Below are 24,048 nucleotides of genomic sequence, written 5' to 3'. Positions count from 1 at the left end.
ATGTTCAAGTTGCACTTTGCTGTCCATCAGACCAGATCTACAATTCTGCACCCTCGGGGAAAAACTGGATAAGTCCAAAAAGTCAACCTTTAGTTTTGCAATTTTAAAGTTTAGACCTTCGGTACAAATTCAATTTTTGTACTTTATTCCTTTTCCTTCTCAACTAACCTAATTGAGGGTCGATGAGGTACTCAATATTCCACCAGCCCTCTCATAGTACACATTCACGTTAGTAAATCCATTTTCAACACACTATGTTGAGCTATCAAGTACTGTATGCAAAACTATCAATACTATAGGCAATAAAACAACCCTGTTTCCTCCAAAAATTGGAACAGTGAACCCAGATGCTCGCTGCCGTGCTCGAGCACGATTCACATATTGGGTGGCATTCCTACACACTCTCTACATAGAGCCAAGGAATTGCACCCTTCAATTAGGTAGCATCGAAGCTTTTTCTACATGCCAGATACATACGCGGGCTTTGGCCCAAAAGTGTCTATGCATCAACCTCACATGGCCTATTCTTAATCAGGTGTGGATGACCCTTCTACGAATCAGGTCATCCGAGGGCCACCTATTGACAGTGCTCTTGATACAGGAGAGCTTTTCTGCTGATCCAGCACACCAATGCTGCCATTTTCTTGTAATCTTGGTTTTTATTACATTTTTAGTGTCAGGGGGCTTAGGATCCCCTCAAGAACTTAACTCAGCAAAGGTACGACAGAGTAGACAACTTGGCATCTTGGTCGTACGACAAGATCGTACCGCCGTAAGGAACCAGTGTGGAGTGAGTTTCCCAGCTTGAGTAACATTCCCAGTGTTTTCCTATATTCTATACCTTCCAGTGGTCTTTTTGTTATTTATATTTTTCAAGAACTCCCATAATTCTTACATGGGCTATAATTTATATTTTCTTGCATTTTGATAAAAAAGACCAAAACTGCACGTCAGCTGCAAAACTGTTCAATAATTACAGTATTATTAATGGAACACATTTTTTTTATTTATTTATTATAGAGGAAGCCTCAAACATTTTATTAGAATTACTTTCTTAATAAACTGAGAAAAAAAGAATATAATTTTAAAAATTAACCTAAAAAAATGTAATTATATTGTGCAATACTTTTTTTTTGTAAAATGACACTGTTTTCATTCATTGTCATTTTTGTTTTGTTATTGCTTCAGTTACTGCTAGAGTCAGCAGCATAGCTTTTAAAAATTTAATTTTTTTTTTTTTGCCTTATGATCTATGCATATTAGCCATGGTGACAAATTCTTATAAGTGTGTTCAAATGGGGGGGGTTTATCGTGAAAAAAGGGCCAGAGGCGACGGAGGGAATCGAACCCACGACCATGGCGTGAGTCTCTCATGCTAAGCACTCAGCTACCGCGTCCCCTAACAATTTAATAAAGAGGTGAAATGACAGCTACTTTTGGGAAATTTTGTCAAAAAGGAACTGGAGGCCGAATCAATAAGGTAAATAAGGAATAAAAACAAAATAGATTAAACATAATATTACAATCATTTTACTTCAAATGACTATGATCTGTTACAACCAATGCAACTTGTGCAAACAATTGTAAAAATTCACCGAACTGCACATCTCACCTATTTTGAAACGAGTTTGTGAACAATCAAAATGTGCAATGATTAAAAACCAGTGACTATTTGGGTAACTGGTAACTAAAAGTTTCAATTCCAACCACTGTTCTATGAAAATAATAAAACAGTTTGTCGAAATAAAAAATATATAACTTATTTCCAATTTACAATAATCTATAACTTCTCTTGGTATATGAAAAATAAAATATATCTATAAATTTAACAAAAATATTTTGGTTTTTAACCATGAAAAAACAACTTTACAATATAACAGACTTATTAATAATTAAGCCTTAGTCAACTAAAACAGTTGGTCCCCTTATTCTTAGTGACTAAAAGACACTTTTGGCATTAGTGTATTAACACAAAATAAATTTTGTTCAAAACATTAACAAACCAGGAGAAAAAAAAATGTGCAAATCAAAAATAAAGTATTTCTTTTTAACAAAACAATATAGATAGTAAATTAACAAACAAAATAAATGCACAATCTCTTGAATGTGAATAACTTTTTAAACTAGGCGATGATTGCAAATCTGAGGTAACATATGCTTAAACAACTCACAACATTTCATAAAACAACGTATGTATCAACGTTACTCAAAGAACTTTAAAAACTCTATTTATGCATCATCTCACTAAGCTGGAATCAAAACACTGGTGACAAAACCACAAGGAACAATTATAGAACAAACCAAATATCACAAAACCATACTTTTTTTGTTAACTTTATAACAAAAATTTGCACTTTTTCAATTTTTAATATTGAAACCTATACTATAAATTAACTCATATGTGTACAAAAGTTTGATTTAAAATATACTATTTAATTATGCTTTGTAAACACCTTAATCAACTCGAAAAATGTTCAGTTTTAATTATCAAAATAATTATGGAATGTACCAATTGAAACGAACATGTAATAAATACACATAAATACAATAGCTTTTTCAAATGGTGTGTTGTCACATGTCATTACTACCTTTTTAATTACACTTAATAAAATTAAAAAACAAATAAACAATATAATTTATCGAACAAATGCATTACGATATAATTACAAAAATAGAAAAACTATTTAATCAAGCAAAGTGTTTACAAATTTTAAAAATGAAGACTTTACAAGTCCAAAGCATAATGTGTATGATTTATTTTAATTTTCTCACCGTTTATTTTTTCCTTTTTTTTCTGAGTGTATTTGTACTGTTTCAGTCTTTAAAACAACGAATGCACAAAATCAAGGAATGTATATATAACAGCGGTATATTAATGGGTGAAACCTGAAGTTCCTGATGTTAAAAGTCTACTTTTGTACAAAATTAAATAGAAAAATACTGATTAAAAATATGCATACTATAACGTTGATATAATGTAATAATAAATTTTGGAAACATTTCCCTTTTTAAATATTACAAGTGATAAGGCAATTTTTTTTATTTTTAAATATTTTAAATCCAAATGTCACTACTAAAACAAATTAATATCTTTCTAAAACATTTTACGGTAAGGCATTATGGTAATTATGATTAAAACCTGGGTAACAAGGCTTCCAGTTGAGGAATTCTTTATCAAGATCTGAAAGCGGTCGACAATTAGGATGATCACAACCGTATAGGGATTTGTACACTTTATGAATTGCATTCCGTTGCACGACGTCCAAGTGCCGGTGGCTTTTTGATGTCTCGTGGTCATGCAACTCGTCCAGAGAAGCGAAACTTTTCTGACAAAGGACACAGTGATGGATTTGTTTTGGATGGAAAACATGTTCAGCATCGACCTGATGATAAAAAAGATACCATGTCATTAATTATCCCAGATTTAAATTGTACAAGTTATTTCTTGATAATAATCATGTATATAAGTCTGATATTATAACTTAATAATAAATTTGTTCCTAGCAAAACCTGTAAGTCTTATATGATCAATACTTCATACCACAGAAATACTCAAAAAAAGGATCAAATGATTCCAAAAGAGAACAATGCGTGTAGGCAGGGGCTAAAGGACCAAATTTTGACCTCGCAAATTCTCAAAGTCCCACACCGTCAATTTTTCAAGCTGAGATCCATTCAATAGAAATCTGTGCACAAGAAATACTGAAATAAAGCTCCTTTATTTTATATTTAAAAAAATCACAAATATAGAGGAATTTTACTTTTCATGTTTATATTTCATACCATCTTCTAAGTTTTTTTATTACTTTAAAGAAAGGGTTAATTTAAATGCGGTTCAGCGGCCGGTGGTTCAATAAACGGTTGAAGTAGTGAGGAGTTGTCAGGTTATATGTATTTAATTTTTTTTTCATTTTATTACCAATGTTTCAACCTTTATTTGGGTCATCTTCAAGGCCTGGGTAAATACAATTAATTACAAAATTAATTGCATAAATTTTCCAGCCATGTACGTTGGAATAATAAGCCCCGAATTAGAAAATCCCGACAATCCCCATTTACGACTCCATTTGAGTCAAAAAAGCCGCCCACTTCCAAAGAAAATTTTCAATCCATACCACCTTCTCCACCCTACCACAACCTTATAAAAACAGCAGGATATAAATTCACATTTCACAACAATTCATTAATTTCGTGGTCCGCTTGACCAATTAATATATTACAATTAATTAAGGTTTTTTTCAGTTGAGATAAAAAAGTCAGTGTCACGAGCGGGATTCGAACCCACGATCTTCAGCTTGATACGCCGCTGCTCAACAACTTGAGCTATCATGACCTCGATCCACTCGGACACTAACTTCCTATCTCAACCTTACCTTTTGAATTTTCCCTCCTTTTTGGCATTTTTAAAATGTCATGTAATCGGATTGGATTCTTGACGACAAATGAAATGGCCACTGAGAGCATTAGTGAAGTATACTTCATTTTAAATCATTAAATTCACTAATTTCGTGGTCTGCTTGACCAATTAATAAATTACACTTAATTAAGGTGTTTTTTTTTAGTTGAGATAAAAAAGTCAGTGTCACGAGCAGGATTCGAACCCACGATCTTCGGCTAGATATGCCGCTGCTCTACCACTTGAGCTAACGTGACCTCGATCCACTCGGACACTAACTTCCAATCTCAACCGCACCTTTTGAATTTTCCCTCCTTTTTGCCATTTTTAAATGTCGTGGAATCGGAACAACAATGTGTACACTTAACAAACACGACACTACAGGAAAACACTATACTTTATGTGAGTATGGATACTTTTATTAAACTAACATTCATCATTATATTAACATAATCATTTACATTTTTTTTTTGTATAATTTATAAACAAATTTCACAATCATTTATTATAACTTATTAAATTTTAAATAATGTTTAGATGCTGAGCACCAAAAAACATACTGTACTTCAGTGCCCAGTACACCATGTTCCTTTTTATTTCCCCATTAAGGTTAAAGTAAGATATATCAAATTTTCAATTTTTGTGCAATTGTTTTTTCATGTTTTTAATTGTTGTTTTTTATATGATAATAAAACAGGCCCTGAAGATGACAGTATAAAAACTGTCGAAAGCTCGGCGAAAACTGAAAGGAAGTTTTTTCCTCTGTGTTGACCTCTTCCGTAGATCCTCCAAAAAACTTCATGTTTCCAGCAGGTCGATAACCTAGCTCATCGTTACAATCATTTTCATTTCATAATCAACATATTTGTAATTTACCCAGACCTTGAAGATGACACAAATGAAGGTTGAAATGTCTCCAATGAAATGAAAAAGTGTTTTTCCGAAATACATTTAACCTGATTGCTCCTCAGTACTTCAACCACTTATTGACTAATTTAATGTTGAAAGGGGTAAATTTGAAGTTAAGAAGGATTAATTTGAAGGAAAAGAATAAGAAGAATATAAAGCTATGAGCAATACAATTCTGACTAAAACATATGGTGAGGATAGATAGAACGAGAAGGATAAAAAACAATCAAGCTGAAGACACAGCTACAACTAAATCCTTCTTTTAACGCTGTAGGACCCAATAAATCAAATTATTGCAAAAGATTTGTGTATATAAAAAAAATGTTTTTCACATTATATTTGGCTTAAAAACTAATAAATTATTATTTATGGGAAAGAAAGCATACCTGATTCCTTGAGAATGTGGTGCCGTCGATGTCAAGATGATCACCATTGTTTTTGCAATCAGTCGACAGTTGTTTTTTTAATAGGCAATTGTTCGAATTAATGCAGACATCTTTAATGAAACTTCTGTATCCTTCGCCTTCGCTTTTTTTAATGACCATTTTTGGTATTCTTTCTTCAGAAGCATCACTTCTTTTCAGTATTAATTTTCTTGTGTTTATAACAGCTTTGAAAATGTTCAAGTTTGCAGAGTTGTTACATTTCCCTTGCATCTTCCCATTTCTCGGAGAGAGTGTCAGGTGAATTTTCGCAGGTCCGAGTTCTAAAGAATCCTTTTGGAATACATCATTCTGTTCATATAATGTTTTAAAGATGTTATCCCATGTTAGACTGCACTTGATGCTTTCTTTTTGGGAAATTGTCTTGATATTTTTAAAATGCCATTTAGTCGAGCCGATTTCTTCAGCACCCTTAATGATTATCTGCTTAACCATCTCGGGTTCTTGGAACGAGCAAGTGAGATCAGGATCAATTTTCGCTTTGCCGGCTGTGAAAAAATTGGCAATTATGTTACGCAACTTGGTGCTGGAGTCACCAGCGAGAACCTGCGATGGTTCATTTATTTTAACTTCTCCTTTCTTTATCGGCTCGACAATGAAAGACGCTGACAGCTCGTTTTCGATACAACTCCTTTGAAGCTGTTCACAAACCAAGGATTCCATCTGAACAGATTTGTACTCTTCCAAAGACTTCAGCCCGGTGTAGTTGTTATTTATGTTATCCTGACACTTTCCGCTTATATGAACTTCATCGGCCAATATGCTGTTCACCTCACAGCGTCTATAAGAATGACTGTCTGTCTGATAAATAACACAATTGACTTCACAGTTAGTTTTTGAACACTCTGTCAAAATATCCAATGTCTTTGGACAGCCTATCAGATTATTTTCTGAAGCCACCTTCTTGTAAGATTTCCTTTTATTAGAGATAGTTTTTGTATTCCGTTCTTTATTTTTCTTTTTTTTAATAACACATTTGAATATCAAATGGTGTTTGATTTTCCAGTAGAGAAGAGCATTTGGCTTAAAGCTATTATGACTAGAATTAGAAATCAACTTGCGTTTATTGCAGCTTTTCAGTTCAGATTTTATTTTCTCTCTCGTCAAATTGGTCTCAGAGGCATTCAAAATTTTAACATCCTTACTTAAATTCTTCTCAGACTCCTGACTTGAAATACTCATAAGGTTATCTGCACTGACTTCACCTTGTGACGAATCACTGCTGTCCTCGGACAAATTCAGATCTTGGTAACTAAAAGCAATCTTTTGTAGGCCATTACTTTCTTTACTTTTCTCCAGTTTAGAATCATTTCGATTTGCAACAGGTTCAGATTCACTTGGTTCATTTTCCATAAGAATTTCATTAAACTGTACTTCAGTTTCTTGGTTTTTTTCAATTTTTAACCCACTGTCCTCTCCGGCGTTTTCATTTATCCCTTCAAATGATTCTTTTTGATCAGTGACCAAATTGTCCATACTAAATTCATTTTCATACGTTTTTATCTCACTGGTATTAAGTACACAATTGATTTTGGAAATATCTAAATTATTTACAGATTCGTTTGAATATTTTAATACTGGGTCGTTTAGTGTGTTGTCAGTAGGTTTAACCGTAGGATCTTTAATGGATGTTCCATTCGCCGAGTTAACACAATTATTTAGCTCATTCATGTTAATTGAAACATCATCGATTAATGAATCGCCTGAAGACAGACTTAGTTCTATGTCTTCAGAACTGACTTCCATATTATCATGTTGGACATTTTCTAATTTCTCAGCATTACTGGTTAGGCCTTGTACGAAACAATTAGATTCTTTTAAATTGTTTTCTATAATCCGTTCAGTGACTGTATGTAAGGTTGAAGAGTTTAAAATATCTTTATTGTTCATGTTAGGCTTGTTATACATCTGCATGTCGCACTCGGCTTGCTCGATTTTGTCTTTTCTTGTGTGATCTATGGAAGTATCAGTTGAAGGAATCATGTTGAAAGGTTCATCATAACCCAGCCCAGGTGTTTGAGAATCACAATTGTTTTTAGCTTGAAACTGTAACTTGTATTTCCCTGAGTGTGTTGATTTAGTGTCGATTTCATTTTGATTTTGTACAAATTTGGTCTTTGTCTTGTCTAACAGCTGAGATTCATCGTTTTTCAACTCTACAGGACCCAATTCATCCGGAAAACTCTCAGCTACATTGAAAGCCATCTCAGATACATTGCAATCTTGTAAAGTCGGATTTACAGGCATAACAATTTGAGATAGATCCGATTTTTCATTGATGACAGAGTTATCATCATTCTGAGGCTCTTCATGAGAAAGAGGATGCACAATGTTCTTCTGTTTTTCTTCTTTTTTCCTATTTATATCATCAAATAAATCATCATTTTCTAAAGAGGCACTTAGGTGGTACTGAGAGTTGGTTTTGAACTCTTTCAAATTATTCTGGCAAACGTTATCCGTCATAGCGCATTGAATTGGAGGCATTGTTTTCTGCATGCTATTAACAGCCGGTGGGGTTTTAAATATCCTAGGGTTGCAAATTTTTTCAATGCTTCTTTCAAAAGGTATAAAACTTACATCTTTTTCAGGCATCTGTCCCATCTGTTGTGTGTCTCCTAAATGATCGATATTAGCATTGCTAGTAATTCCAGACATTATGGATGAATTATTCATGTAAGGCTGCACGTAAGTCATAGGAGGGTTTGTCGCATCCATAGAAGCATCATTTTTATTATAGTACGGACTTGTCAGTGGCTTGTTGAAGTTGCAGTTTTGTACCAGGGTGTCGTTTCTTTTGGTACAATCTAACGGTTCATATGGATCTGTATTGAAACTGATGGAACAGCCTGAATTCCTCAAATGGTCTGATGATTCCGCTACGTCTTCATCTTTGTCTTGCCATGTCGCAAGGAACTGGCGGACATCGATATTGGGCAATGCCGATTCAACTTCTGGTGTCTGGTAAAGGTTGCAAGGAGGGAACTGATTACTTGGATACTGATTATTTCCATGCATATAATCATGCGTATTCGGCTTTTTCAATGCGACCCTCGGTTTACCGGTCCTGTAATAATCATAGTCATACCTACTTTGCGGTATCGGTCTATGGACGTACGAATGTCTTTGATGCTGGGTAGAACAAGTCCGTGAGGTTGTGTAAGGGTTGACAGGTACATACTGCGATATAGGCTGTGATGCTTGTCTTGAGAAAGAATTACTCTGAGAATATGAAAGTGGCGGGTAAGGAATAGATCTGTATTGTCTCGGTATCGACGGTTGTTGGCAGCAAGTGTCTGTACATAATCCTGGATGCTGATAAGGCAAATTGTAAACTTGCTGAGGGTAGAAGTTCATAGGGGGTCTGAAAGGCCACGTTTGGTCCTGCTGCGACTTTGCCATTCCAAAGCTCTGGCACCTACAAATGAAAAAATTATTTTTTAGTATAAATTATGAAATTACAATTATAAAAATATCTGATATTTGGATTTTTAAAGTTGATGTTCTATAGGTATAAATATTTTTAAAACCAAAAGCCTTGGGCTACGTAGTTTGTTGATTTTGAAAATGGCAATGAATTAATCAAGGAAACAATAAACCAAACCGCCAAGCACATTAATATATAGATATATATATATATATATATATTTTTTTTTGGTAAAACGATCCAATCCAGCCAACATTTCCCCACCAGCAATGAAATTTTACAAATATACTTGATGTTAAACTACTATAAAAAAAATTTTGTAATAGCTAACAACTTTAAATATTTGAAAAAACAAAACATTAAACGTAAGTTATTACTTTAAAGAAACCATTAAAAATTAGTTTAAAGATTCAACTTTATCAACTTTTTAAAGGATGAATTAATAAAAATAAATACTTTGTATATATTGAATAAGACAAATTTTTAACATTCTATAGTGGTCAATAAATTGATCCAATAAAACCATTATTATCAGAAGATGGTATTTCTTTGTGATTTTAAAGTGAAATCAGCCAGTACCCAAGGGTAGAACAAAGAGTCCATTAATATACTGTTATGATTCATATAGAAATTCAGCCTATCTTGATATGGTCTTTTCTTGATAAAAAAATCTAAACAGACCGGAGAAATATTTCTGCTGATTCAGGCATCAAATATGAACTTAATTTCGTTTTCAAATTTTAAACAAATCTTTTTTTTAATATGTTTATTTAGGTGCCACCCTTGAATGAATCTTTTCAGTAGGTCTGCCCCAAGTGAGACTGACGTGTTAAAAACAACATTCACTCTTCTGAAAAATATATAAATATTATAAGAAAGATCTGTTATAAACACTGGATGATGCAAGAATGATCCGGCATTGGGTCTGCGAAAATGCGTTTCGGCTTTGTACCATTTTGAGTGAGGAACTGTCTCGGCAGCATAGAGAAAATGAGCTTCAAGCACGAAATCATGAGGAGTCATCAGTGACAGGAGTATCAAACAAATAAGAAATACAAGAATGAAATAAAAATTATTGCAAGCAATAACAGACAGAGCTGGAAACACAGCAGAGCATAATAATAAGTTTCAGTATTGAGTTGTATATGAGTATTTTGTTGTCAAGGGAGAGTTTAGATCTGTTGTCTAGAACTCTTTTAAGTAATCATTATCGTCGGTCCTTTTAAGTCATCTATGGCGATTCCAGGTGAGTCGTTTATCTAGATACCACTAGGTTTTTGGGGGAAGAGGAATTTGTGTTTTGGGACTTTGTGGTGTTTACTTTAATTCACATTCTTTGAATAATTGTTCAATGGAATATGGGTGTGTCTGTAGGGTTTGATGAGCTACGATGAGGCTGGAATTAGGAAAGAACAATGTGTTAAGATAGTGGTGTTGAGATGGGAAGAGGTATCAGCAGTGTATACTGAGTACAGTAGTGGGCCAAGGATGATACTCTGAGAGACTCCCACATCAACCCTGTAAAAAGGATAGTGGAAGATCTCATCACTATAAAGTACCTGTCAGCCAGATAGGATTTTAAGGAAGTGAGTAGAGTGTAGTATGCCCTTGAGTTTCCAAAGCAAACCCAGGGGCCAGGCTCAACCAAAAGCCTGTTCGACAACAAGAAAGACTCCCGAGTTGTTCTTTCTTCTTAAGGGTGCAATTGTCCACAATGCAATGACATGTTGAACAGTGGAATGGTGACGCCTAAATCCAAAATGATGGTCAGGGATTGTATTAGAAGATTCGTGGATGGGGTAGTTTGTAAAGGAGTTTACCAATAATTGGCTTCAAATGCAAACAATTCAACATAATTTAAGTATTATTATTACAATAATTTAAGTACACATAAATTATGTTGTTATGAATAAATGAACTCGTGTGATTTACTCCTGTAGTACACGGAATGTTATACTGATAATTTGATCCTTATCGATGATCCATGCTGAAACGTCTCTGACAGACCAACCCAGGCAGACCAAGATAATCAGTAATGATCAAATTATAATAAATAAGCTGTTAAATTGTTTTTATACTGAATACTATGAATTATACTTGTGCGCTAGAAGAAATAAACACTTCATTATTATTAAGTTTTTAGTTGAGATGAAAAAAAGTTAATGGCACGAGAGGGATTCGAACCCACGACCTTATACGCCGCTGCTCTACCACCTGAGCTATCGTGACCTCGATCCACTTGGACATCAACTCCCCATCTTATGAGTTTTCCCTCCTTTTGCCATTTTTCCTTTTTTCATCTCAACTAAAAACCTTAATTAATTGTGATATATTAATTGGTCAAGCGGACCACGAAAGTAGTGAATTATTATTAAGGGTTTCATATTAGGCTATATTAACCCAAAATGTTCTAATTAGTGGCTGAGAAAATTCCCTTTTGACGTATTCATGCAACCCTGTATTAGCTTATGTTTTAACAGAACAATTTATGCAATTCACTTTCTTGAACAATCTGGCATCTGACAGACTGACCAAGTGAGGATAGATAGACCTGGATGATCTGTAATGACCCAAGTACAAAAAAAAAGTTGTAAAAAGATAAGGCTTTCTAAATAAATTTAAACATTATACATTAAAAGAGATATTTCACAGGAAATAACAATTTCAATTTACTTCACAATCATGCAGGAAGTTCTATGTAATTTAAAATGATTATAAAAAAGAATCTAAATGGAAAAAGTTCAAAGATAGAAGTTTTAATTTATAAGGAAATTAACTTACTTAGAGGAGTTTGATTAGTGACTCAAAGCAGTACGCAAGCCAAATAAACAACAAAATCTCAAAAACAATTGTTAAAACAAACAGTTTAACTCGTTACACCCATTTTGAAATAAATGTAACAATAAATTAAAATAAAATTTGCTAGCTTAGAGATAGAATGTTTCTCCGCCTAAGTCAACGGAACGACTGATCGACTTAAAAGATTGAGAATGAAACTGACTCAGCAGTTGTAAGTAGCAGTATTTATCTCCTTATCTCAACCACAAATGCAAGAAAGGGGTAAAATGTTTTTTTCCAATTTTAAGGTTCATATTTATTACTTACTAAACTGACAAATATTTTTAACTTAATTTTATAACTTTAAGTCACACGTTCTGTTTTGTTGCATATTAAAAAAAAAAAATAAATAAAAAGAGTACCCTATAAATTAAGTCAGTAGTCCTGCTGCACCTGTGAACAAATGATCCTTCAGAGTTCATGATGGAATGTTATAAGTTCATTCTGGGGCATTTTTTACCCCCTGGTGACTTTTTTTTTTTTTCGCTGGGGTAGCGCAATCGACCCCACTGTGATTTTTGTCTTTCAGCTTGAATTAAATAATTTTTTTCATATATTTTCTTCATTTTCCCTTCAAAGCATGATGTAATATTAGTTTATGACTCTCCGCATCATTAGTTTACTACCTTTTTACAGTGGTTATTGGTCTAAATTTGCTTATAATTGCTCTTTTCTTTTAAATGATTGAAAAAGGCCATGGTTTTGACTTTTATGTGCCCTAGTTAGGCACTGTTAATGCACACCTAGTTTCGCCTGAATTCACCTTCTAGTTTTATAGAATAATTGGCAAATGCTATTGTTTCGTCTTTTAGGTACAGCTATGTTTGCCTTCTTCAAAAGACAAAAAACAAACAAAGTCTACCACGAATATCATCTTCATACATGCGAGACCCATTCAGTTTCTGTATTAACAGCAGATAAACCATTAACTGAGTTGGCAAAGAGGTTTTTACAATTGAAATTGTGTGTTAAAATTAAAAAAATGACACGTTTGACCCCAGCGTGACCACCATGCTTCAAAAATATAACAGTGACCTTGGGTCTTTGAGAAAATTCCTTGTTAAATATAAAACCATAATATCCAGAAATTGTGTTATTACAAACCTGTATTTTAAGCACTATTAGTTCTCATATTTTAAAAGGTAAGCACACCACATAGAGACGGGAGATTAACATACAGGGTTAAAATGAATATTGAAGCAAACAACTATTTAGTTGGACATTTTGTCTTTAGAAGTTGAGATCAAAATTTTACAAGGTAAAAATTATTAATTAGAATAAAGGTTATGTTATTAAGCGTATTCTTTAAAAGCATGTGTTTTATCTATTTTGCTCCGTGTTAGAGAAGAGTACTAATTAGGGATGTTTTAGACATGAAAGAAGCATACAATGGAGTCTGGACCAGGAATTCTCTACAAACTAAAATAGATCTTACTCTACCTAACAGATCACTGCTTAGGAGTAAAGAATGGGTTCTCTACGATAAAACCGACCCAAGCTGTCAAATGACATCGCAATATTACGTACAGTTAATTAAGGTTTTTAGTTGAGATAAAAAAGCCAATGGCACGAGTGGGATTTGAACCCATGATAGATATGCCACTGCTCTACCACTTGAGCTATCTTGACCTCGATCCACTCGGACACCAATTTCCCATCTCACCTCACCTTTTTGCCATTTTTGGTCAAGCGGACCACGAAATTAGTGAATTACATACAGACATGAATCCCATACTAGCCACTGCCAATATCTAAGAACACCTCGAGTTCTTCGAAGAATGGTGCAAAAAATGGAAATGAATAAGAACAAATGCACCCGAATCACTTTACATTAAAAAAGCAGACTTGCACTAGACTTTATGCCAACAACAAGGAATTACCAACATCAACACAAGCAAAATAATTAGGACTATGTTGACCGGCATTGAGTCTGTCTACACTCACGGGTTTTGATGATACACAAAAACAATTCGATTTTCTGCCATCTTCAGTGAGAAACATCAACATAGTTCATGTGTTCACTGACTCACAGACAAACACCCATCTTCAACTTAGGACTATACCTTGACAGCAGACATGGAATCCCACACTAGTCTAAAGCGACAAGAACTTAACAGAGGACTTAGACAATTGGACAACTAAAAAGACTGCTAGGACCAAAATCAGATATGACTGTAACAAACAAACACTTTACAAAACATGTGACCTACGTGGGCATACGGAGCTGAACTACAAAGTCATTTAATATCCAAAGCAACCAAGCATTCAAATCAATAGTCCTGAGAAGCATTCTCCTAGCTCCATACTGGCTTTAACCTCACTACAATGACCTTAAGTAATTCAAGAAGGGATTGTTCATAGTAAAGCTTGAGATTATTACAAGTCTAACGCTGTTTATGCGCAACTGAAGGCAAATCTGACATCTTGTAAAGTCTTTCTTTCTCCTTTAACTTGATGCACCAATAAGAGATCTTGGATTGTTTTTGTTGCTAGGAAGGGTCGGAGTAGAGAAAAATCATCTGTGTAGGTTGTGATTTATATTAGAATGTGTGGGTATGTTTGTAATTGGTTCAGGACGAGATAGTAGGAGTGAGGGAGGATGTTGAAAACAGTGAGGTACCATGAAGTCATTCATCAATGCAACCAAGCATTCCAATCAATGGTCTTCAGAAGAATTCTACAAGCTCCTTACTGATTTCTAGCCTCACCACATAGACCTCAACATTTCCTTCATTCATTCAAGACTTGTTCCATGAATTTCCACTCTAACCTTTCCTTTCACCCTAACCCTTCCTTTTAAGCCCTCCCTACTACCTCCCATCCTCAGGAGCACAATAGATCTACTCAGGTCGAGGTGCATATGGCCTTTTATCCCCATCCCCAGAGTCCTACCTACCCCTTATCCCTTAACAGTGAGAGTGCCAACCTAGGATGGCTTCTCAAGACATGTTCCCCAGGACTGACTGTCAAAAAATTTTTTAATGTACATTTATTGTGAAAAGGGGCATCGGTGGCCACAATGGTTAAGGCGTTGACACGGCACACATCACTGTAAGGTAAACGTCCAGGATCAAATCCAGCAGCCCTGCATTCATTCAAACCCAAAATACATAAATGTATATATAAATGGGCTTTTTTTCAGCTCAAAAAAAACACTAACATTCAAGAGATAATATGACCCCCCACTGTTGCAAACCCTTATTAAATAGATGATAGATACTCGGCTCGTAGACTCTGCGATCGTGGGTTTGATTCCCACTGCTGCCCCTGGACTTTTGTCATGACACCCCCCCCCCAACTACATTGAAACAATCAACTGTGTACTCTGGCTAATATGTGAGTTCATACGGTCATTTACAAAAATCAAACAAACAAACAAACAAAAAAATCTGACTGTATTTGCTCTTACTAATTAGACATTACTTCTTATATATTCTGTCAATGAGTGAAGTACAGTATGTACAGTTTAATTCTCAACGAAAAGTATTATTTTATTTTACCAAATTAGAAAGTACCATTGTAACATATTTCAGTCATTCTTGCCCTAATTTTATCAGATAGAAAAACAATATCTTAACAACAGTGGTGAATTTTCTTTAAACGTATTTGATTAGCATTATTTTGGAAGATAGTGAAAATCTATTCAGCCTGCTAGAGGAGTAGCTGGCTCTTCTTTCAGCCCTAATACAAAAGCGTTTTGTTTGCCATTGGATGTCAAGTTGGGGGTTTTCTACCTTATGATCAGGTAGAAAAATATTTCTTTCTTTTTCTTTTCTAATATTATTTATAAAAAAACAAAAAAAAACATTAAGCTTAACAACACGAAGCATCAGTGTGTTCAATTTGGAGGGTGAGAAACTGGGAAGAGAGTTGAAATTACAAAATCTTCGCTGGCTTTTTCAAGTTCGCAGCCACAAGTAAAATAAAATAGTAAGCATTTTTGGTGAAATTTATCATTCTGCCAGAGATTCGCAACTCTTGAGTGAGCAGTAATCTCAAATCTAATAGCTCTTCTAAATGAACCAAGCCTGCAGTTAGTAAAATTCTTGAAAATTAATATCAACTTGATAATCATTAAGGTTTATGTTGTCTCTGACATTCCATTTTAATTATTTACACCAGAAATTAGTCAGTCAGACCCCTTACCACACAGACACTATGGTTCCCCATTTCATTTCTTCATTCTAAAGGGCAAATTCACAATGTTATAACATACACCCATCTGAATCTTCTCTAAGACCTTGTGCAAAGTCAATTAATATGTAATCAAAAGTCTTATTTATCAGCATTGTTTATGGATTTTGATTTGCAAAACAGAGTTAAGTTATTCATCAGAGACTTAGGTAAATGCTTACCCTAGTTACTCGGACCTGAGCTATCCAAAACTATAGAATTTCTTCGCAATCCTATTGCTTGAAGCTAACATCAAAATAAAAATGTTTTCAAAAACTATATCATTTTAAGTGTTTATTTTTCACTAAATCAGAAGACATATTTGTAATTTATTAGGTTTTCTTGGCTTGAGTGTTTCTATATCGTCATTGTGTAAAATCTAAATAAAAGTGCTGAATAACATTTGACATGAATCGCTTCTGAACCTTGACAGGAACATTATTTGTAATCAGGCTCATCTCTAATCACACTTGCATCCTTTTCGCTGTACACAAAATCAGAATGGTACATTAATAATTATTAACCATACATCTATCAAATCTAAATAAAACAGTAAATAACACTTACGTCAAAGTTGAATGTTCTCAAATATCAATAAAACTTTTATTAGAGGCTTGGAAAAATTCAAGAACATTTATTTTGTTTAATTAAGTTTTGTTATTAAGTAAAGTCAGGAGTTTTGATAATTTTATCAAAGTCAAGCTGGTAAAGCCATTAAATGTTTTTAAACTTCACTAATTCAATAAAAAACTGTTAATATTTGCTAAAATGTATTTTATTTTTATTTGACATTAAATCAGAAAGGAAATTTCTAATAATTAATTTTTGACTTAGATTTTTAACTTATAAAGTTACACAACATCATAAAACTGCTGAATAATTGTTTGCAGAATCTCTTTCAAAGCTTCTAAAGAAAGAAAAAGTATATTTGCAAATGCAATAGCATCGACACATTATGACATCAGGATTTTTGAAAGTTTCACATGCAAAAAATCTCATCAAGCATTTTATTTTAGGATAATATTACGGTTATTCACCCATTTTCAAAACCTTGGATTTAAAAATTCTTAAATAAAACTGAAAAACCACTGAGACCTGGGGAAAGAATTTTGTGTAATCATGCACAGATATTACCAGCTTTATTTGTGACAATAATATTTTATACAATTGCAAAAATCAACTGGTATCATTAAAAAAATGTTTAAATTGTGTTTTACTATCTAGTTTTTCTGACTATAGCTATTAAAGGTATTAAAGGTCTAAGGAGAACTTCTGAACAGCAAATAAAGCTGAATATTCTCAAAGAATTTATTGAAAGACAATTAAGGTTGAATTTTTACTTTACACTCAATCAGAGAAAGAGATAGTAATTATTATTTCCAGGCATACAAAATTAAAATTTAATAGTATTTCACAGCTGAATCTTTTTACCTAGTAAAATATCACTTTTTAACCCACATTAGTGTTGTTTATGATGTGATTTTGAGAAAATTTGTGCAAAGCTACTTTCGCTGGCTGAGATAACAAACAGATTACAATTGAACTGCATAGTAATGTATTCCTGTCATTCAGTCTTTCATTGATAAAAGAAGAGCCATCAACTCAGACAGAAGGTGGCACTAACGGCAACCACATTGGTACTGAAGTCCACAGCCGTTTGAGATTTCATCATGGCCTTCCCAGGCAGAGACAGCCACAAAATATAGGGGAATGGGGTTAAATTGGCCAAGGAAAAGATGAGGAGACTTACCCTTTTGCAGAATACTGTAGACCCATCAAACAACAGGTTAAGAATAAATCCTCAGTTCAATGGGATTGTATTCCAGGACAGACTCACGCGAAAAAAGTCTATTAAAGGACCATCACTTTTGGAAGATCTACAAAACCTAGGACTGCTAAGACTAATAGGTCTGCTGAGTGGATGCACTACAGAGCAATAGAACTATAGACTCAGAGCAGCAGAAACAAGCCTGTGCAGCCCAGGAAGAAGAAACAGCTGAACATGTTCTCTGTTGGTGCGAAAGGAGGCAGGCTGGCTGCTGATTCCTCCTAAGAGAGGAAAAGCCAAGGCCTGAAAGACACAGAAGCCATAAAAAAGCTTTGTTAAGCTTAACAAAGAGCGCTAGATAATATCTAGTCAAAATAGTCCAATATTGGTCATAAAAAGGCTGACTCCTTTTAACGTTAATTCCTATCATAGATTTTCTCCTTTTTCATACTACGATCAATTAAAAAGTCAAGGGCTATGCTCGGATTTGAACCCAAAACTACTAGCATGGCAAACAAGAGTTGTTCGCCCCAACCCCTCGGCCATGCAGTCTCCTCCAAAATTTATAGATTAATTAAGGTTTTTCTTTTCTTTTTATTTAGTTGTTTTTTCATTTTCATAATGATGAACTCAACCTTTTTTCCTTTCTATTATTTTTATTTGTCCACAATGCATCTCGGGGCCATCTTCCCAGCTCCCCTCTTCATGGCTACAATAATTAACTAATTTATTTATATTACACTAAAAAAAATTAAACTAAATCCAACATCAATGTGGTCTGATGTTAGATTTAATTTAAAATGTTTTTAATAATGTAATATACATAAATTTTATTATTCTTTTTATGTAAGGCCTTGGTTGAAATGAAAAAGTGTCACGAGCGGAATTCGAACCTTCGGTTAATTCGGTTCGGATCCCGCTCGTGGCACCAACTTTTTTATTTCAACCAAGACCTTATATAAAAAGAATAATTAATTGAAAGAAGTAATTTGGTCAATTTGCTCAAGACGACTAAACATAATGGATAAATTTTATTGTTAATTCATGTAGCCATGAAGAGGGTAGCTGGGAAGATGGCCCCAAAACGCACTGCGGGTTTAAACCACTTGACAATACTTTGAAACGCCAAGGGCTATGCTGGATTCCAACTCAAATCATCTTTATTCAAGGTTTTCTTTTTCTTGGCTTAGCTTCTTCATATACCAAGTATACACAATTTAAATAAAGCAGTGGTTAACATTCCCTAGCCATAAAAAATTCAAACATTTCAAAATTGAATGTTCTCTGGGGCCTAATTAAAGATTTTTCACACACGAACACTCTGGATCAAGGTATTGTTTTGAAGAAGACAGTAAATTCAATTGCTACTGCCAAGCTTTCGACCTATTTTAAGGTCATCACCAAGGCAAAACAATCTTAAATATGTCTACAGATTGATATATTTAAGTTTTACAGGTTGCCATAGTACTACAGTCCTTGGCTATGTCGGGACTGAGTTGGTCTTCAAGGAAATTTGAGATTGTCTGTAAAAAAAAAAAAACCTATAACAAAAACTTTCTAATACTGAAAATAATGATTTTTGAAAATTATACAGATACATTGACAGCCTGAGGGAAAAAATTAGACTACAGCCAAAATTTAAATATAACAGTGACTAACATTCTAACATTTCACATCTGAATTTAAATCTGATACTAGACAAAAAAAAAAAATTCCACTTCCTTACAAAAGTTGTTTATGACTTCAGGATTTTTTTTTTTAATTCACACAAAAACTGCTTTGACTGGCTGTTGATAAAATAAACAAACAAAAACTATTTATTTTATACTACAGCCGGATGTTTACTCAAGGCATTTTTGGGTTACATTTTTCAAACCTAAGGTATTTAATTCAACAAACAGTGAATAAAATATCAAAGTTGAATTTTCCCTCAGACAAAGCGAAAATAATTTTTCAACACTAGTTTTATTTACGCTAAATCTGGACAAAAATAATTCCACATATAAATGTGAGGTTTTTGTTGGTAAAATGTTAATCAACTGCTGACCTAGTTATTTATTTTATTTTTTTAACACGTATTGATTTCAGAGCGCTGCAAACTTCTTCCGTCCTTCTTTATGCATTGTACTTAAGGGTCGCATCCCTTTAATTTTTTTTCATTCTGATGTGAGGAGCTGCATGAATAACCCTTTGAACACTTTTAAAATTTGTCTCTTGTGACGTTTAGTTCAAGTAGAATGGGAAGCTGTCCTTAAAATTGCCCATTTTTTCTTGTTGTTAAGGCAGGCAGTCTTCCAAGAGATTTCTTTGTCTCACAGCTTTCTGGAGATTTCAAAAAGCTTAAAATCACTTTTCTACTCATACCAGTATTTTTTGAGATATCAGAAATGCAAAATCCTCGATTTTTTCCGTCTCTGAATAAATATTTCTCTCAACTGATGTTAAAGATTTTGCTCGTCCCTTTGCACAGATAAATGTTATCAGAATGAAAGCAGAAACAGAACTGGATTAGTCTTGTTTACTTTGAGGGATTTGTTTTTATTTGGAAATAAACAAGAGTGCTATCTTTTTGTCGTCCTACCCAAAAATCAAGTATTGTTTATTGAATATTAGAAATTATTTTTCACACACTTAATGAAGATAATGTTCCAATTTTAGCAAAATAAACTTTGCATTTTATATTAAAAAAATAAAATACTTAAGTGGACTATTTTTTTTTTTTTTTTTTTTTGTCCCGGACCTTATTTGTTTTTGTAGATTTTTAAACAAAATTAACATTTTCTGCCAGAACAATGCATTAAGGATTATATTAAAGTAAGGATTATGTCAATGGGTATCTGTCAAACTCAGCCAGGCTAGAATTATTTATAACCAGTGCTTTTTAATGTATGCTCAATGAGAAAGTACCATCATAATTAATATTTTCATGCAGAAGAAATTTAAACAGTGAATATTATTTTAAAGCTGGATCTTCTCTAAATGATAAGTATTTAAGTAAACAAATAAGAATAGTCTACAATATAATTATACAATTTTGTACCAAATTGAAATATTCTTCAGGGGATCTCACTATTAATTTTACACCTAAAGGGAGAGCTAAATAAATTAGTAAAACAGAAGAAGATTTTCTTTTTAATAATTTAAATAGGAAACTAATACTTTTTTGTAACACTAGACTTCCGTTGCAAAATTAACTAAACTGAAACGATTTGAAATTCTTATCATCATGAGTGAGCCTAAATTACTCAAGCTGAATTCATCTAAAATTGGACAGTCTGCAAAAAAAAAAAGCGAGAAGTGTTTCTCTAGTCCGTCTGTTGCATAAAGGGCATAAGGTTGGAGCTATTATCTTTTGTAGGGTTGAACTTAAGGTGAAGCAACGCATATCTCATATTTAAAAACTAACGAGCAAAAGGAATGGAGGACATTTTAGTAATCTCTAACATAGGTCTGATTAAAAAAGTGATCTTGTAATAGTAAGAATCTGAAGGGATTTTTGTATTTTCTTGAACCGAACAAATAATAGAGAGTATGGATATTTTCTATCAAGTTAAAAAGCAAATACTAGCCGTTATATAAGATTATCCAGAGAAATTGGCATTCAGATGAAATTATTGAGCCAAACATTCCAGCAGAAACATGAGATGTAAAATAACCTCCGCTATTTTAAGAAGCCGGTGGTTGGTAAGATTTAGAACCTTGTAGACATAAGAGGCTCATAAATTTAATGAGTATAGGAAAATGAGGACGACCGAGGACAGGGATGAGTATTCAATTACATCATACTGTTAAAAGCCCCAAAACTGGCTATAACATATGATACAGTATGAGTACAGCTAAAACAATGTGAATTTACGGCTAACATCAATGAGATTAGGCCAAATAGAATTCGGAGCATATTTCGCAGTGGGGATCTTTAAGGTAGAAGATAAAGGAAAGTATAGGGATAAAAATTAAGCCTAAATATTTATATGTATTGACAATTTGAATGGGAGAACCTTTGAAAAACCTGATAAAACAGAAGACATTTTGCATTAGGCATTTGTTTGGACATTACTTATGAATTTGAACAGTACAGTGAATCTTCTCTGAGAGCAAAAGCAAAACACTTTTCAGTACATTGTCAGTGTTGTTTATATAAGGATTTCTGATATTTGTGCAAATGCGTATATATTAACAAAATCAAGGAATGGTATTGTATGAATGAATCTTAAAACTCATTGGTTATATGTAAAAGTACACATTATCAACAAATATGTATGAGAATGTTAAAAAACAAAAAACAATATTGCATTGCACAAACTTAAAGACTGTATATTTTTGTAAGTTTTGAAACGAAATTAACATTTTCTGGACAATCACTATGCTGGATTAGGGATTATGTTAAGGAGATAAAGGATTATGTCGATGAACACATGGAAAACCTGACAACCTCAGCCTAACAAGAAATATTTAGTCTATTTTGTTGTTTGAGGTCCACTCAATGAGAAAATACCATCATAATTATTGATTTTGTGTAGAAGGAATTTAAATGAAACAGTGAATACTATTTTATAGCTCAATCTTCTCTGGGGCCTAGCACAAAAAACACCTATAACACACTATCAGTGGCGTTTATGTGAGGATTTATAACATTTGTACAAATGGGAACTTTTTTACTTATTAAAAGTTCATATTGTCACCTTGTCATTTTTCATTGTTCTGAGGTCTACGGGACAAGCAAAAAAACCAACAGATGGTATGGAGCCCTGGATGATCAGAAACAACCACATTGTGTTGCACAAATTTAAAAACTGTTTGTTTTTGTAGGTTTTTAAACAAAATTAACATTTTCTGCACAATCACAATGCTGGATTAAGGATTATGTTAAGGAGATTAAGAATTATATTGATGAACACATGGAAAACCTGACAAACTCGGCCTAACTAGAATTATTTATAGTCTATTTTGTTTTTTTAAGGTGCACTCAATGAGAAAGTACCATCATAATTATTGATTTCATGTAGAAGGAATTTAAACGAAACAGTGTATCATATTTCAAAGCTCAATCTTCTCTGGGACCTAGCACAAAAAACACTTTGTTTATGTGAGGATTTGTGACATTTGTGCAAATGGGAACTCTTTTACTAATTAAAAGTGCATATTGTCACCGTGCCATGCATGTTCTAAAATCTGCGGGAATGTCAAAAAAAAGGGGATGGTAGACAGTCCTGGATGATCAGAAACAACAATATTGCATTACACAAAGTTAAAGACTGTTTGTTTTTGTAGGTTTTTAAACAAAATTAACATTTTCTGCACAATCACTACGCTGGATTAAGAATTATGTTAAGGAGATTAAGGATTATGTCGATGGGTATGTGAAAAACTTGTCAAACCCGGCCTGGCATGTATTATTGTTTTTTCTTGTGAGCACCTTGGAAGGCAGGAAATTTTCCACTTCCAACTGTTAAAAATTTAATTAGCAATACGATAAACTAGTTTAATAAGGTGTTTTTCGACATGAAGCCATGGGATCCAACGAGATGGAAAATGTCAAAACATCGCGCAGTGTACGAGACTAGAGCGCATATGTCACGATACACCCAATTTGAAAAATCAACACGGATTTTCCGAACGACGAGGGAATTTCCCAAGAATTTTAAAACAATTAAACCCGTGCTGTTTTTTGGATTTCCATTCGTCTGGGAAAGGTAAGAAATCGAATCCGGCCTCGGCCAGGGCGGAAAAGTGTCCTACTCCGAGGAAAAGCAAAGCAAGGCAAACTGATGCGTATTTAAATGGTTTGAACAAAAACGAAATCACTCACATTCATGAAAATGGGACGGAATTGATTTCAGAGGGGCCACAGTCGAAATCAGGATTGGCCAGTCATGAAATCCGCCGTTTTTCTCCTTCGATATCCTTCAAAATGAGCCGTCGGTCATCTCGAGCGTAGGCCTCCGGCTTCGCTTGTTTGATCATTAAATTGAAAACTGAAACAGAACTGATTACCTTGACTGATACACGCACAATTCGGGCAACACTGTAACACTGCCGTTTTCTCTTATTTCTCTTCAAATAAAATTTTAAACAAATGTCCCTACTGTGGGACTAT

General features: G+C 33.7%; 1 protein-coding gene across 2 annotated transcripts; it reads right to left on the bottom strand.

Moving 5' to 3' along the window:
• Positions 1 to 1,507: 1,507 nt before the first annotated feature.
• On the bottom strand, positions 1,508 to 23,946 carry LOC106666625. Of its 2 annotated transcripts, none has more exons than XM_014393941.2 (3): positions 23,761 to 23,944; positions 5,692 to 9,163; positions 1,508 to 3,383 (listed from the first exon to the last, which is right to left on the bottom strand). In XM_014393941.2, coding segments are annotated over exons 1-3 (3,753 nt in total). In that variant the 5' UTR covers positions 23,763 to 23,944; the 3' UTR covers positions 1,508 to 3,104. The 2 variants fall into 2 exon arrangements, with proteins under 2 accessions (XP_014249427.1, XP_024082028.1); XM_024226260.1 differs by lacking the exon at positions 1,508 to 3,383 and adding an exon at positions 3,409 to 3,686 and having other exon boundaries at positions 23,761 to 23,946.
• Positions 23,947 to 24,048: the final 102 nt, after the last annotated feature.

This window comes from Cimex lectularius, unplaced genomic scaffold, assembly GCF_000648675.2.
Source record: "Cimex lectularius strain Harlan isolate CLEC.00 unplaced genomic scaffold, Clec_2.1 scaffold117, whole genome shotgun sequence".
Taxonomy (NCBI): Eukaryota; Metazoa; Arthropoda; class Insecta; order Hemiptera; family Cimicidae; genus Cimex; species Cimex lectularius.
This window is presented reverse-complemented; position numbering and strand designations above follow the sequence as displayed.